Source organism: Spathaspora passalidarum (genome assembly GCF_000223485.1).
Source record: "Spathaspora passalidarum NRRL Y-27907 unplaced genomic scaffold SPAPAscaffold_8, whole genome shotgun sequence".
Taxonomy (NCBI): domain Eukaryota; kingdom Fungi; phylum Ascomycota; class Pichiomycetes; order Serinales; family Debaryomycetaceae; genus Spathaspora; species Spathaspora passalidarum.
Window position 1 is genome coordinate 758602 of NW_006767432.1, and position 12842 is coordinate 771443.

The 12842-nt window shown below is 39.5% G+C and overlaps 6 protein-coding genes across 6 annotated transcripts; 1 reads left to right on the forward strand and 5 right to left on the reverse strand. All coding sequences in view use genetic code 12, as the record gives it.

Annotated features, from left to right (window-relative positions):
• Positions 1–180: 180 nt before the first annotated feature.
• Positions 181–2858, reverse strand: LEU2 (3-isopropylmalate dehydrogenase; the record flags this gene model as incomplete). The annotated part of the gene is made up of 1 exon (XM_007377904.1): positions 181–2858. The coding sequence occupies one exon, from the start codon at positions 2834–2836 to the stop codon at positions 1712–1714; it is 1125 nt and encodes a 374-aa protein (XP_007377966.1).
• A 234-nt stretch (positions 2859–3092) lies between these two features.
• On the reverse strand, positions 3093–4595 carry SPL1 (Spl1p; the record flags this gene model as incomplete). The annotated part of the gene is made up of 2 exons (XM_007377905.1): positions 3093–4434; positions 4510–4595. 2 exons carry the CDS (start codon positions 4593–4595, stop codon positions 3093–3095), a joined length of 1428 nt encoding a protein of 475 aa, XP_007377967.1.
• A 210-nt stretch (positions 4596–4805) lies between these two features.
• DCC1 (Dcc1p) lies at positions 4806–7284 on the reverse strand (the record flags this gene model as incomplete). The annotated part of the gene is made up of 2 exons (XM_007377906.1): positions 4806–5996; positions 6048–7284. One exon carries the CDS (start codon positions 7245–7247, stop codon positions 6198–6200), a length of 1050 nt encoding a protein of 349 aa, XP_007377968.1.
• Positions 5190–6080, reverse strand: SPAPADRAFT_144171 (uncharacterized protein; the record flags this gene model as incomplete). Its single annotated transcript, XM_007377907.1, has 2 exons — positions 5190–5996; positions 6048–6080. The coding sequence occupies 2 exons, from the start codon at positions 6078–6080 to the stop codon at positions 5190–5192; spliced, it is 840 nt and encodes a 279-aa protein (XP_007377969.1).
• Positions 7285–7292: 8 nt separating the features above from the next.
• On the reverse strand, positions 7293–8688 carry DFI1 (Dfi1p; the record flags this gene model as incomplete). Its single annotated transcript, XM_007377908.1, has 1 exon — positions 7293–8688. The coding sequence occupies one exon, from the start codon at positions 8437–8439 to the stop codon at positions 7402–7404; it is 1038 nt and encodes a 345-aa protein (XP_007377970.1).
• Positions 8689–11347: 2659 nt separating this feature from the next.
• SPAPADRAFT_63818 (uncharacterized protein) lies at positions 11348–12733 on the forward strand (the record flags this gene model as incomplete). Its single annotated transcript, XM_007377909.1, has 1 exon — positions 11348–12733. The coding sequence occupies one exon, from the start codon at positions 11389–11391 to the stop codon at positions 12679–12681; it is 1293 nt and encodes a 430-aa protein (XP_007377971.1).
• Between the last annotated feature and the right edge of the window lie 109 nt (positions 12734–12842).

Here is a 12842-nt window from a genome sequence, read left to right on the forward strand (position 1 = left end):
AGATCACTAGGGCTATTATTGGTAGCAATGGCGACGATTTGGTCTATTTGATTGATCAAGTGGGCGAACCCGATACAAATCCGATAGAAAAGAAGGAGGAGCGTAACATAGAAGTACAAAAGCAGGAACCTGCCAAGAAAGAAGAAAGAGATGTACTGGTTTATTTACATGGTATTATTTCAAGAGAACCAGAAGTGGCACCTTCTCCAAAAAGAAAGAAGTCGTTCCTTTCTAAACTCTTAAGACCATTCAAAAGACGGAAGACAAAATCAGGTCGTGCTCGCTCTGCCTCTGATAGCCTGACCTTAATGCTTGAATCTACTGATAATGACCATAGACGAATTGTTTCTGCTGGCAATCTGGTATTAATGCACGAATCTGCTGCCAACAGGGATATTCATAGACGAGCTGCTTCAGCTTCTAATCTGGTTTTGAAGCACGATAAGCCCACCAAGGTCAAGCTTCCCGAACTTCAGATGGCTCCATCAAATCCTCGTGTCATTGAAGAAAATATTCAGAGGACAATGCGTGAACATGCATTAGAAGTGAACACCGAACCAACTTCAGAAGTGCAAACTGAACATGACCCAGAAGTTACTGTGGATATAACCAAGTCAATGATCAAACCCGAAACAGCTGAAATTGTTCAAGTAAAGCGTGTCAATGGAGCTCAGTTAGTGCAAACATCTCCATCAGTGAATACCATGCTTACCAAATCATCAACGTCGTTGCACTCTACTAAAGCTGATAGTGAACCCAAATCTAGCTCGTCGTCACAATGGCAAATCAGTGTTGCTGGACCCAAATCAATACCAGCTCCTGCAAATCCTACACCACCAGAACCTCAAACCATTAGAGTTACAAGTGAGCCAAAACAACAACAACCACCACAAGCTTTCCCTCGTCATGGCATGAAACAAGTGGATAGTACTACTTTGCTTACGCCAAGAAATTATAAACGTCAAGTCGTTCCATTCTTGCATGAGTTTGCCGTGCTGGATTTCTACTCAGATGGAACACCAAATTGGCAAGTTGCCTTCAGTAGAGATAATTCGCGCAATAGTATTGCAGAAGAGATTACTGCCGAGCAGACCGTTGAAGCCGTAGGTGAAGACACTGAGAAATTCCATGACGAAATCAATTTGTTAAAAGAGAAAGAGAAACGGATGGTTTCCAATCATTCCCTGATTTTCTCTGCTGGTGATATGAACAGCATTGCTAGAAAAAATTCCCGGGTTTCTTCCGGTGGTGATTACTATAGTGTTAGAAGATATTCTAGAGTTTCCAGTGGTGAAAGCAATGTATATTCTAGAGTTTCCAGTGGTGAAAGTAATGCATATTCGAGGGTTTCTTCTGGTGGAAGTACCAGAAAAGTCAGTCTTCCTCGCGAGGAATCAGCACAATCCATCACACCAGAACAGTATGCATGTCAATTGAGCAGTATCATGGATTATGAATTCTCACGGGTTGAAGAAGAACCAACACATGTATCACTTAGACCAGTGCGTCATAGTGTTATTTCCCTTAGCAGTGATGAAGATTTCTATGACCCTGAGTTTGAACCTAAATCAGATACAAGCAGTGATGCCACCTTGACTGAGAAAATCGACAAAACAATGCCGATTTCCGCCACCATGAGAGATGAATCGATCGCACAATTACTGGCTCTTTTAAATAAATCGTTAAATGTATAAGTGTGTATAGTTTTTATTTACTTGGCAGCAGCTTTTAAAATCTTTGTAACAGTTTCAGCAACAGCATCACCAACTTCCTTGGTGGTGTTTGTACCTTTCAAATCACCAGTTCTAATTCCAGAATCTAAAACTTGTTTGACAGCTTCTTCCAATGCTTCGGCTTCCTTGACACAATCCAAAGACAATCTCAACATAGTAGCTGCAGATAAGATAGTAGCGATTGGGTTAACCTTGTTTGGAGGCAAGTCTGGAGCGGAACCGTGGCATGGCTCATATAACCCGAAAGCAGTATTGGTGTCTGGTAAGGAAGCTAAGGAAGCAGATGGCAATAAACCAAGAGAACCGGGGATGACACTAGCTTCGTCGGAAATGATATCACCAAACATGTTTGAAGTGATTATTATCCCGTTTAACTTGGTGGGGTTTTGAATTAAGATCATAGCGGCAGAATCAATTAATTGATGTTGGACAGACAAAGTTGGGAATTCTTCGGCAATGACTTTATCCACGGTCTTTCTCCATAATCTAGACGAAGCTAAAACATTAGCCTTGTCCAAGGACCAAATAGGTAATGGTGGGTTGTGTTGTAAAGCCATAAAAGCGGCCATACGTGTGATCCTGGTAACTTCGGCCACTGTATACTTTTCAGTATCCCAGGCAGTTTCCTTGTCTTCGGATTGTTCTTGTTCCAATCTTTCCCCGAAATAGATACCACCAACTAATTCACGAACAATGATCAAGTTGGTACCCTTGACAACTTCAGCTTTCAATGGAGACAATTCCAAAAGGGCGTCGGAGGCGAAGTTACAAGGACGAATGTTGGCGTACAAGTTCAACTCCTTTCTGATTTTCAAGAGCCCCTGTTCTGGTCTCACGGCACCAGTACCCCATTTAGGACCACCGACAGCACCTAATAATACAGCATCCGATTGCTTGGCAGCAGCTAAGGTTTCATCGGGCAATGGGCTACCAGTAGCGTCAATGGCAGCACCACCAATCAAGTGATGTTTGAAGTCAAATTCGATGTTGTGGTATGGAGTAGATGACTCAATGGCTTTAAGAACCTTAATGGCTTCGTCACAGATTTCGGTACCGACGTGGTCACCTGGAACAACAGTGATTGTTTTAGTGATTTTAGACATGATTGTATTCAATTGATGGCTTGGAGAACTGAATTTGAAAAGAAAAAGTTGAGTTGGGAGGAGGTGAATTTTTCAACGAGAGCGATCCCGTACAGGAATTGGTATTCGGTGATGGTTGTGATTTTTTGTTTTCCGGCCCGTTTTCGCTGGCCGGAAAAAAATAATTATAAAAATACATACGGCCATGAGGTCAGCCAAGCAAATATTATGCGGTAACGATGATATCTTTATTATTTACAGTAAAATACAAAACTACTTAATGGCCACTCCATTCGATACTATTCAAATCAATCCCTTCTTGAACCATTTCCCATAATGGCGACATTTTTCTCAAGAATTCAACTCGTTCGTTAATGGCTTGAATAACATAATCAACTTCTTGCTCTGTAGTAAATCTTCCAATCCCAAATCTGATTGACGAATGGGCTAACGCATCATCGGCTCCCAAAGCATGTAAAACATAGGAAGGCTCTAATGATGCAGAAGTACATGCAGATCCAGAAGACAAAGCAATGTCTTTCAAGGCCATCAATAAGGATTCACCTTCAATGTAGGCAAACGAAACATTGACACAACCAGGGTATTGAGAGTTTGGATCTTCGGAACCGTTTAATTGAGTAGATGGAATAGCCAATAATCCTGATTTTAATTTGTTGGAAAGTCTATCAATGTATTTTTGGTCATATTCCATTTCTTGTTTGATTAATCTGGCAGCTTCACCAAAACCAGCAACTAATGGTGGGGCCAAAGTACCGGATCTCAACCCTCTTTCTTGACCACCACCGTTGATGAGTGGTTCCAATCTTACTCTAGGTCTTCTTCTAACGTAAACCGCACCAATACCCTTTGGACCGTAGATCTTGTGCGATGAGATAGACAACAAATCAATCTTCATTTCATTGACATCGATTGGAATCTTACCAAATGCTTGAGCGGCATCGGTATGGAAGAAAATCTTGTTCTTTCTACAGATTTCCCCAATTTCCTTGATTGGTTGAATGACCCCGATTTCGTTATTGACAGCCATGATGGAAACTAAAGCGGTGTCTTTTCTAATAGCGTTCTTCAAGTCGTCCAAGTTTATCAAACCATGAGAGTCAACAGGTAAATAAGTGACTTCGAATCCCTCATCTTGCATATGTCTAGCAGAGTCCAAGACACATTTATGCTCGGTTTGAGTGGTGATTATGTGTTTTTTGGTATTTTTGTAAAATCTAGGAACACCCTTGATGACCATATTGTTTGATTCGGTGGCACCACTAGTGAAGATGATTTCCTTGGGATCGGCGTTAATGACATCAGCAATGTATTCTCTGGCCTTTTCCACTTCACGATCAGTTTCCCAACCGTAGGAGTGGGTGGAGGAATGAGGATTACCATACAACCCAGTATAGAATTCCATCATCTTATCCAAAACACGAGGGTCGGTGGGTGTGGTGGCTTGAACATCAAGATAAATAGGTCTAGTACCAAACTGGGTGGCATCTCTCTTGGCAGATTTCAAGGAGATGGTTGATCCCTTGGGTGGTTGAGTACCGTTGGTGAAATTGGTGGTTATGTGGAGTTCACCGGTGACAGGGTTTGAAGTTTCGATGATTCTGGTGATTTCTTTGGCTTCTTGTTGGTGCTGTTGCTCTTTGGTTTGTGCTTCAGTGGCAAGTCTGCTGACAAACGTTTGTGAGAATGGACGAACAGATGAGGCGCCCACGGTTGATTTCCTCAATGGCTTTCTGCTGAATGCGACTAATCTTCTGTACATGGTGGATATACGCTACTTGATTTGGTTGAATTCTACCGAATTGATTAGTCTATACTCTGCTAAAGAACTGATTGATTAGTATAAGGTTTTCTTCTTTTTCTGTCAAACATTCTTTTATAAGCAAAATGACAACGGAAAAAAAAAAGAAATTGAAAAAAGTGAAGGGGGGAAGTGATATTCCTGTATACAAAGTCTCCATCTTTATAATTTGCCGGGCTCTGATAATCTAAACAATCAAAAACGCCACGGAACGGTCCGAGTCAAGATTTGTTCTGGTTGCGTAGTGGCACGGGGATTGTTTACAGGTGGAGAAGTCTAGTTGGGGTTGGAGAGGAGGATGAATTTACTTAAAATCCGTTTGTCACATCTAATGCATTCGGAGTTAAACAAAGGGCGCCATAGGTACGTGACTCGCACGTCCTCATCCGAATCGGCAATGGAGAATTACCATAGATCGTCGTCAGATCTACCTCAAAGATTAGCTGGTTGACGTTATAGATCTATAAATATGCTATGAAATCAAACAAAAAAAAATATTAAAAATCTAGTGTTCGGACTTAGGTCGGCTCCGATATATATATATATATACATGTTCTATTGCAACTTCTCTTCCTTGGAATAGCTCAAACTGGCATGAACTAATTCATAACAACCCAAAAAGATTGCCCCACCAGCACTGATCCAAGCAGTTCTTGGTCCGATCCCATTCAAGAATGTACCAAGCCCTTCCTCGCGAATAATACTCTTGACTACATCGACAACATTAACTCTATCCTTATGTAACATAATTCTCGTCTTGATCACATCTAACGGAGTAGTCAAGGCCGCAGCCACCCCGCCGGCAATTGATCCACATATGGCACCTTTGACTGCCGAAAGCTTTTCTGCACTATGAGTAGTCTTGGCCCATTTCTCCTTAAGCCATTCATACAACGGAAATTGAATCACTGTGAACGGAATTTCTCTCATTATGGTGGTGTTCCATCCACGGTACAATCCTCGGATTAATCCCTCTCCCGATTTATCCTTGATCAAATACATGAAATTCGACCAACTCGAACTGACACCATTATGCCCTACTCTCCCAGTTTGAGTACGTTGTTTGATAACTTCAGCAGGAACTCTTACCAAACACGCGGCAATTTCACCGCATGAGGAAGAAATCATATGGCGCTGCACTGGTGAATCAATATATTGCTTAGTATAAATCTTCATGGAATCGTACGTGATGAAGAAAAGGGAAGCCAGCGGGGCCAGGGCAACTACGCAAGATCCCAATCCTCGATAAATTCCATGATATCCTCCATTGGCGAAGAATCCTCCCTTAGCTTGAAGTCTGGTTTTTATGGTATCAATGGGGAAAAATGCAAGATCGGTGGATGTACCTGCACAGGCACCACTCTGTTACTGTGTTAGAAAAGATGTTTCACCGTAGTTACTGGAATTACTTACAATTAATGATATTATAAAAGTGGAGTTATCCATGTTTATGTCTATGATATTCTATAAGGCTGTTGGTAAAGTTCCAAAATTTTTCAACTTTTTCAGTGCACTTTTTTTTTTTATTTGCCCAGGGTTAAGTCACACTATATGATTCACGAATCATCGAGGACACACTGTAAATTTATTCTTGGTTATCTTCTTCTTTCTTGCATACTTTATAATCAAAGTATCAATTTTCTTGCCCTTTGGTACAAACTCTTCAATTAAAGGTACAAACAAATCATAATCCCAATTATTGTCAATTTCAAACAACTGGCTAAATCGCGTGCTCAAGTTTGTTGATAATAGTTTTGGGTTAACGTATCTCATTTTATTCAATATTGGACTACTGTAATATCCTCTCAAGTCAGCAATATCTAAGCTAACATTGTAGAATGGTGGTAATGATCCTTTCCAATTGATCAAGAAGTCATTGGCATTGATCAAATCATCTGATTTTGCTAATTCAATCACCCCAAACCATTTGGCAATTTTATCATTTTGCAAGGTGACTTCGTTATCAGCGACCTGTCCAAATTTGTGTAATACAGAAAACACCATTGATTCGTTGATATTCTCATCAACAACTTTTATATCCTGCAAATTGAACAGATTGTTGTAATTGATCTTACGGCTGATCAAGTAGGTGATTATAACATACAATATCTCGGTAATTAATCTTGGCGACAACAAATATGCTTTACCCATAATTTCACACCCACCTAACTCATACCAGTTGTTGACAAACTCGTTCTTGGAACATAAACTGTCGTATGATAACTCATCTAGAGTAATACTCTCTTGTAATTCGTCACCATCATACACGGGTATCTTGTCCACATTAATGACCCCTTTAGTCAGAGTCAATTCGTACTCGTATGAGCACATATCCCCTCCTATTAAAACATTAGTGGTTTCAGATAAGCTGGTATCTCTGTGTTTGATGTTTAGATTGTCCAATAGTACTACTGTATTGGAGTGGTTCATCTGGCGCAATTTCCAGGTGGTATCATTGTTGCAAATCACAACTGACGAAGCATCTGCGTCGGACTTTATTAAAAGCTCGGAGTCGGACGACGTGGAAAGATGAGTTAGGAGGTCGGGTGGTAGCTGAAGGAGTTTGTATGTGTGCTTGTCATCCTTGTTTATCTGCTGGTATAGTTGATACATTGCTGATGTTGTTGACAACTGTTGTATACCAAGACGCGTAGAACAAAAAAAAATTTTGATATATTAAAATATGCATACTAACTATACAAAAGAGAAAAAGCAGACAAATTAATAGTACCTTAAATAAACAAAATAAACAAATATTGTGGCTTCTCTAAAAGTTTGATCCTTGGTTGATGTTTCTATCTCTGACCCCTAATTCGCCGTTGAAGAACTCGTCACTACCAAGTTTTTCATTCTTTCTCCAGAAAGTCCAACCTCCGTTTTCAAAATCACGGTTGTTTCTTCTTCTCAAGTAAAAGAATACCCCTAATAACCCGAGCAAAATAGACCCACCAACACCAACAACAACACCAACCACGATCTTGTTTGTGTTGGATAATCCACTCAGCTCTTGGCTATCGTTGTTGTGTTCAGTGGCATTAGTTGGTTGGGTACCGTTGACTATTGATGTCATGGTAACCACAATGGTTCTACCGTTATCTACGGATGTGGCGGTGGTGACTTGCTTGGACACTCCAGTAGTAGCAGGGGCAGAACTAGTAGGGGTGGTCTTAGAAGAGCTAGTCTTGCTTTCTGATGTCTCACTGGTTTCAGGAGGACTGGTTTCAGTAGGTGATGGACTAGCGCTAGTTTCTTCCTCTTCAGCGGTGGTAGATGATTCGAAAGCAGCTGTGGTTTCATTATCAGGAGCTGTTGATTGTGGTTCGGGAGAAGCACTGGTGGTTTCATCCTCTGGTGTTGCGGAAGTAGTTTCTTGTTCTTGCTCACTGGTCTCAGGAGGTGGAACAACGCTAGAGGAGTGTGATGGGCCATTGCTGCTGGATTGGGAAGTTGTTGATGAGGTTCCATTTTCAGCTCTCTTGAGAAGAGAAACGATATGGTATGTACTGGCAACTTCAAAAGTGGTCAGAGGAATCACACTAGATAACTCAGTCGTGGATGACAAGTTATAATAAGTGGTTTCGTCCTCATACAAATCAATTGAATGATTGTAATAGTGGTTGTTGTGGTGGTGTCTATGATGAGAAGTATGATGGCATGGTGTTGCTGAAAATGATAATGTTGTAGGCATGAACTTGATTAAGGATAAGATGGTTATTGACGTTGCCAATATCGTCATCAACACAAGACGAATATTAGATCTGTGGTTAGGTGCTGGTATAGCTACACTTCGATCCGATTTTTCCATGGTTGGTGATATAGTTGTGTGAGGTGATTATTCTAGGTTATAAAAAAAAATGGTTGATTCTTGGTTTGTCTAGTTACTTGTCTAGTATAAAAAGGTGTTTGCAAAAAAAATTACTAATGAGTGAGGTGAATATGTTCACGATGGTTAACCTTTCACTAAGAATGCTTTGGTTTCGTGTGAGAATTTAATGTGGTGATATGGTTACGAAAGGATTTTTCTTATTCACACTGTTTTCCTTTTGTTTACGAACAAATAAAAAAAAAAAGTCACCGTGAACTAAAAAAAAAAAAAAAAAAAAAAAAATTTTACCACCTGCACAAACCAAAGGCTGAGTTATTTTTAGCAGGGACAAAAAAATGACCCAATTTTATCTAGGCACCGTCCTGGTGATTTTCCATATCGAGTTTTTGATCTCGGTTAGTCCTCGTCAGTATGCCAAGTAGGTAAATTATATAGTGTTCCTGAAGTACCTCGACTTAGCCAAAATCAATAAGCATGCAAGAACTAAGGCGTACTGCAGTGTCTCGCAGAAACATCGAATAAAAGTTTTAAACTGCAGCCAAAAACTTTTCCTTGTAAATCCGTAGCTAATTCTAGAACTCCATTTCCGCAGGGAACATTTCATGTTCTGATCCCCAATCGGATTAAACCAATTTTAATTTATTGATTTTGTACCCTGGCTCTGTTTTGTGACATACCGGAGATCGCGATCTAGAGCGCCCTCATCAAGGGCCTCCCCCCTAATTAGTTCCACTGTGCTACTATAGTGAGCAAAAAAAAAAATTCTTCACTGGACATCAAACACGTTTGTCATTCTCACCTGCGACCCTTTCAAAACGCGAAATCAAACTCAACGCTCCAGCGAAAACTATCAGATGTAAATCGTAAAATGTTCGACAAAGCATTTGAAATAATGTCGATGCACGTACTCTTAATGCGTGCAGTAAGTTTTACCTATTTGGGCCCAAATGGTAAAAAATAAAAGTATAAACAATGAATTTTTTCTTGTGGCTCAGGGTTACTAATCTTTTTAAATCTCGGGTACAACTAGACGCGAAGATTAGATCCGAAGGCGATACAGAGGCAAATTTAAGTGCTGCCTCGCCCAAGGTGTGACCCTCTATGGCATAAATTCGTGTTTGCCAAATAATATGTCTATTTCGTTGCTCCTGAGTTTGTACATTATCAGTGTACGGTGGTACTTCTGCAGGTTGAGGTACTGTTAGTTAATGCTGTCTCCAATTAAACTTGAAACATATCCTAATACGCTTTAAATCATTGTCTGAGATGCGTATTAATTCTAGTAGATCTGAGATAGTATTAATTCTAGTAGATCTGAGATAATATTTATTTCTAAAACCGGACATTCAAAATGTGTTGTCAGCTTGTCTATACATTCCTTATGGTATCAACGTTTTCCAAAGTTAGACCTGATTCGCTCTTATACTGGCAGAGCATGACTTTTTGGATACATAATAGCTTGATACATTCTCACAAGATTAAATTTTACTCTGATCTTGCAATCTTTTCCTATAACATAGTTAAAAATAAAAGGAACCAAACCAGGTATTACGAATCCAAATAGTAGTACTGAACAATCCAGAACATTACAAGTCTAACTTTGGAAACTTCTCCTATATACACCACCATTCCTTCAAACTATTTTTATTCCTGCATTTTCAAGATTGGACTTTTATATTTCCTGGTTCGACTACAGTAGTTGGTAAGTCTTGAACACGGATTGTGATCCATGAAAGACTTTAGAAACTGCTGGAGGTGGCACCTACTTTAAAGTTTGAATCAATTGAGAAGATGGTTAATCTCATTTGTGCAGAAATGAACTGATATATTCACCTTTATATATTTCAAAATTAGTAAGGAGGGTGGAGAATAAATTCCACCATGTCCAGGTTTTCAGGGGCAGATCATGTACATTTGACAGGTGTTACACAAAATAATTACAAAATCACAGGGGGGGGGGGGGCACTTGGTATCTTGTCTTAGGTGCTGACCCATGCATCAGACTTCCATAGGGTTATATCACTTGGTCATATTAAACAATGTTCTATAGAAGTTCTGATGCATAGGTCAACTAAAGATCAATTTGTTCTAAAAATATATTTTGGTTGGAAAATTTCAACAATCGCCCAGACAACAATTGGTATGTGTGATTTGTATTAGTAAGATGGTTCAAAAAAATAAGGCTGTAGTTTACGTGTCGACATATAAAAGATATGATCAATGAATCAAGGACATAGTTGCCAGGTTATCGCTCTTTGCGCGCCCCTTGGTTTCAATATTGATATGACTGTAAACAATTGGGTGTAAATATTTTGCTAGTTATAGTTACTTTCCAATTAGAATTACAAAGGAAAATTTGAACTCCAGTCACATGTAATGTAGTACCAGGTAACATTTTAGAAATCTAGATTATCTCTGTAGATATGAAATAACATGGTGAGCAAAAGTTTTCAGTATAAATTGTTTCTAGTTTGAATTTTGAGATTAGTTTGTCCAAGCATTTCGCGAAATTGTTGCAAAAATCTTACCCAATTAACTGAACCAACTATCCAAACATTCGAATTCAATTAGTGGATCTGGAATATAGTCTATCTAGTATCTTATCCGTATTTACCGGTCATTAGCAACATTCTTCGTATTGTGCTATTGTTTCATGTCGACAAATGTGTGTGTATGTTGCTTTCTAGAATATTCCAGCACTAAAAAAAATATTTTTTCGGTGGTTGGTACTTCCATCTGCTTCCGTGATGTTCTCCCCACATTGTCTCACTATGCAGGACTAAATTGGGTTCCAGTCATGCCGCCAAAAAAATCCCTGTCATTCCTCTAAGTTTAAAGCCTATAAGAATGGCTCGATTCCCAGGTACTTTTTCATATCCTTTCTTATTCCTATTTCTTTAATAACCAATTGCTTAAACTTCACATACAATGTATCCATTCAACACTTACAACCTTCCAAACAACTTTGACGTTGATTCCCTTTTCAATCTTTTGCATCAACAACAGTATTACCAACAAGCCCCTAACTCCCGTCCTAGAGTCGTCAAGAAGCTTGAGACTGAAGACGAATTCCAAATCCAAATTTATAAGCCATACGGTAACTTCAACAATTATGAAGTGAGAGTAGTCAAGGCTACACCACCAATTGTCAAGGTGATTATTTCATCCGCACAGGACAAGTTCAGGCAGGAGTTCCAATTCAATGTCAATTACATCGATATTGAAAACATTAATTGGCAATGGTACAAACTGAGGAATATCTTGTGTTTGAACATTCCCAAGAGAATCCACTACGTTCATTCCAACTTAGAAGACATTTTGAATTGTCTTGTTGGTAATCATGAACACGAGTATCAAGGTGAACCAGAGCAGGAGCCACGTTATTTGGACGAAGAGTCTGATTTCGATGAGGAAGATGCATGTCCAGCACATGAATCTGGAGCTGTTAGAAACGGGTTCATTCCACAACAAGATGTTGCTTCCAGAAGAGCTGCTATTGAAAAGTCAATTTTGGAACAGAGGCAAGCTGATGCTGCTGCTCGTCGGGCTGAAGAAGAAGCTGAGCGTTCTAGAAGAGAAGCTGAAGAAAGAGCAAGACAAGAAGCCGAAAGAGCCAGACGAGAAGCCGAAGAAAGAGCCAGGAGAGAAGAACAAGCTAGAAGGGAAGCTGATGAAAGAGCTAGAAGAGAAGCTGAGGAGGCCGCTAGAAGAGAAGAACAGGCTAGAAGAGAAGCACAAAGAAAGGCTGAATTAGAATATAGAAGACATATTCAACAAGAAGCCAAGAGAAAGCACGAACAACATCAAGCTGCTTTAAGGCAACAACAAGCCGAAAAAGCTAAAAGAAATCAAGATCAACTTGACTACGATGATTTCGCACAACAGCAACGTGATTTTCTCAACCAATTCTTTGGATTTAATTTAGGAAGGTCACCTCCTCCACAATTCCAATCTTCACAACCAGCCAAACCAGCAGTATCAACGAAACCACCTAAAACCACCACATCCAAACCAAAACCTCAAGTTGCTCCAAAACCTGAAAATTTGAGAAAACAATCAATTCCAGTAAAAGTTCATGACACTGATGCCGACTCAATATCTTCAGATCATCAACAAGCCAAAATTGAAGACTCACACCTTGCTGCATTACACAAACATCCTTCCTTAGAGGAAGTTGAAGATGAAGAATCAATAATGTTTAGGAAAAAATTTGGTCATTAGTTTAATTTATATATCGTTTGATTTTTAATTCATAATTTGCAATTTGTCTCATATAAAATTTCACTGTAGATTTTTTTTTTTTTTGCAATTTTTTTTGTTCCCCATAAAAAAAAAGGCCGCTGATTATCCGATCATTCAAACACCGACACCATTTTTTTTCC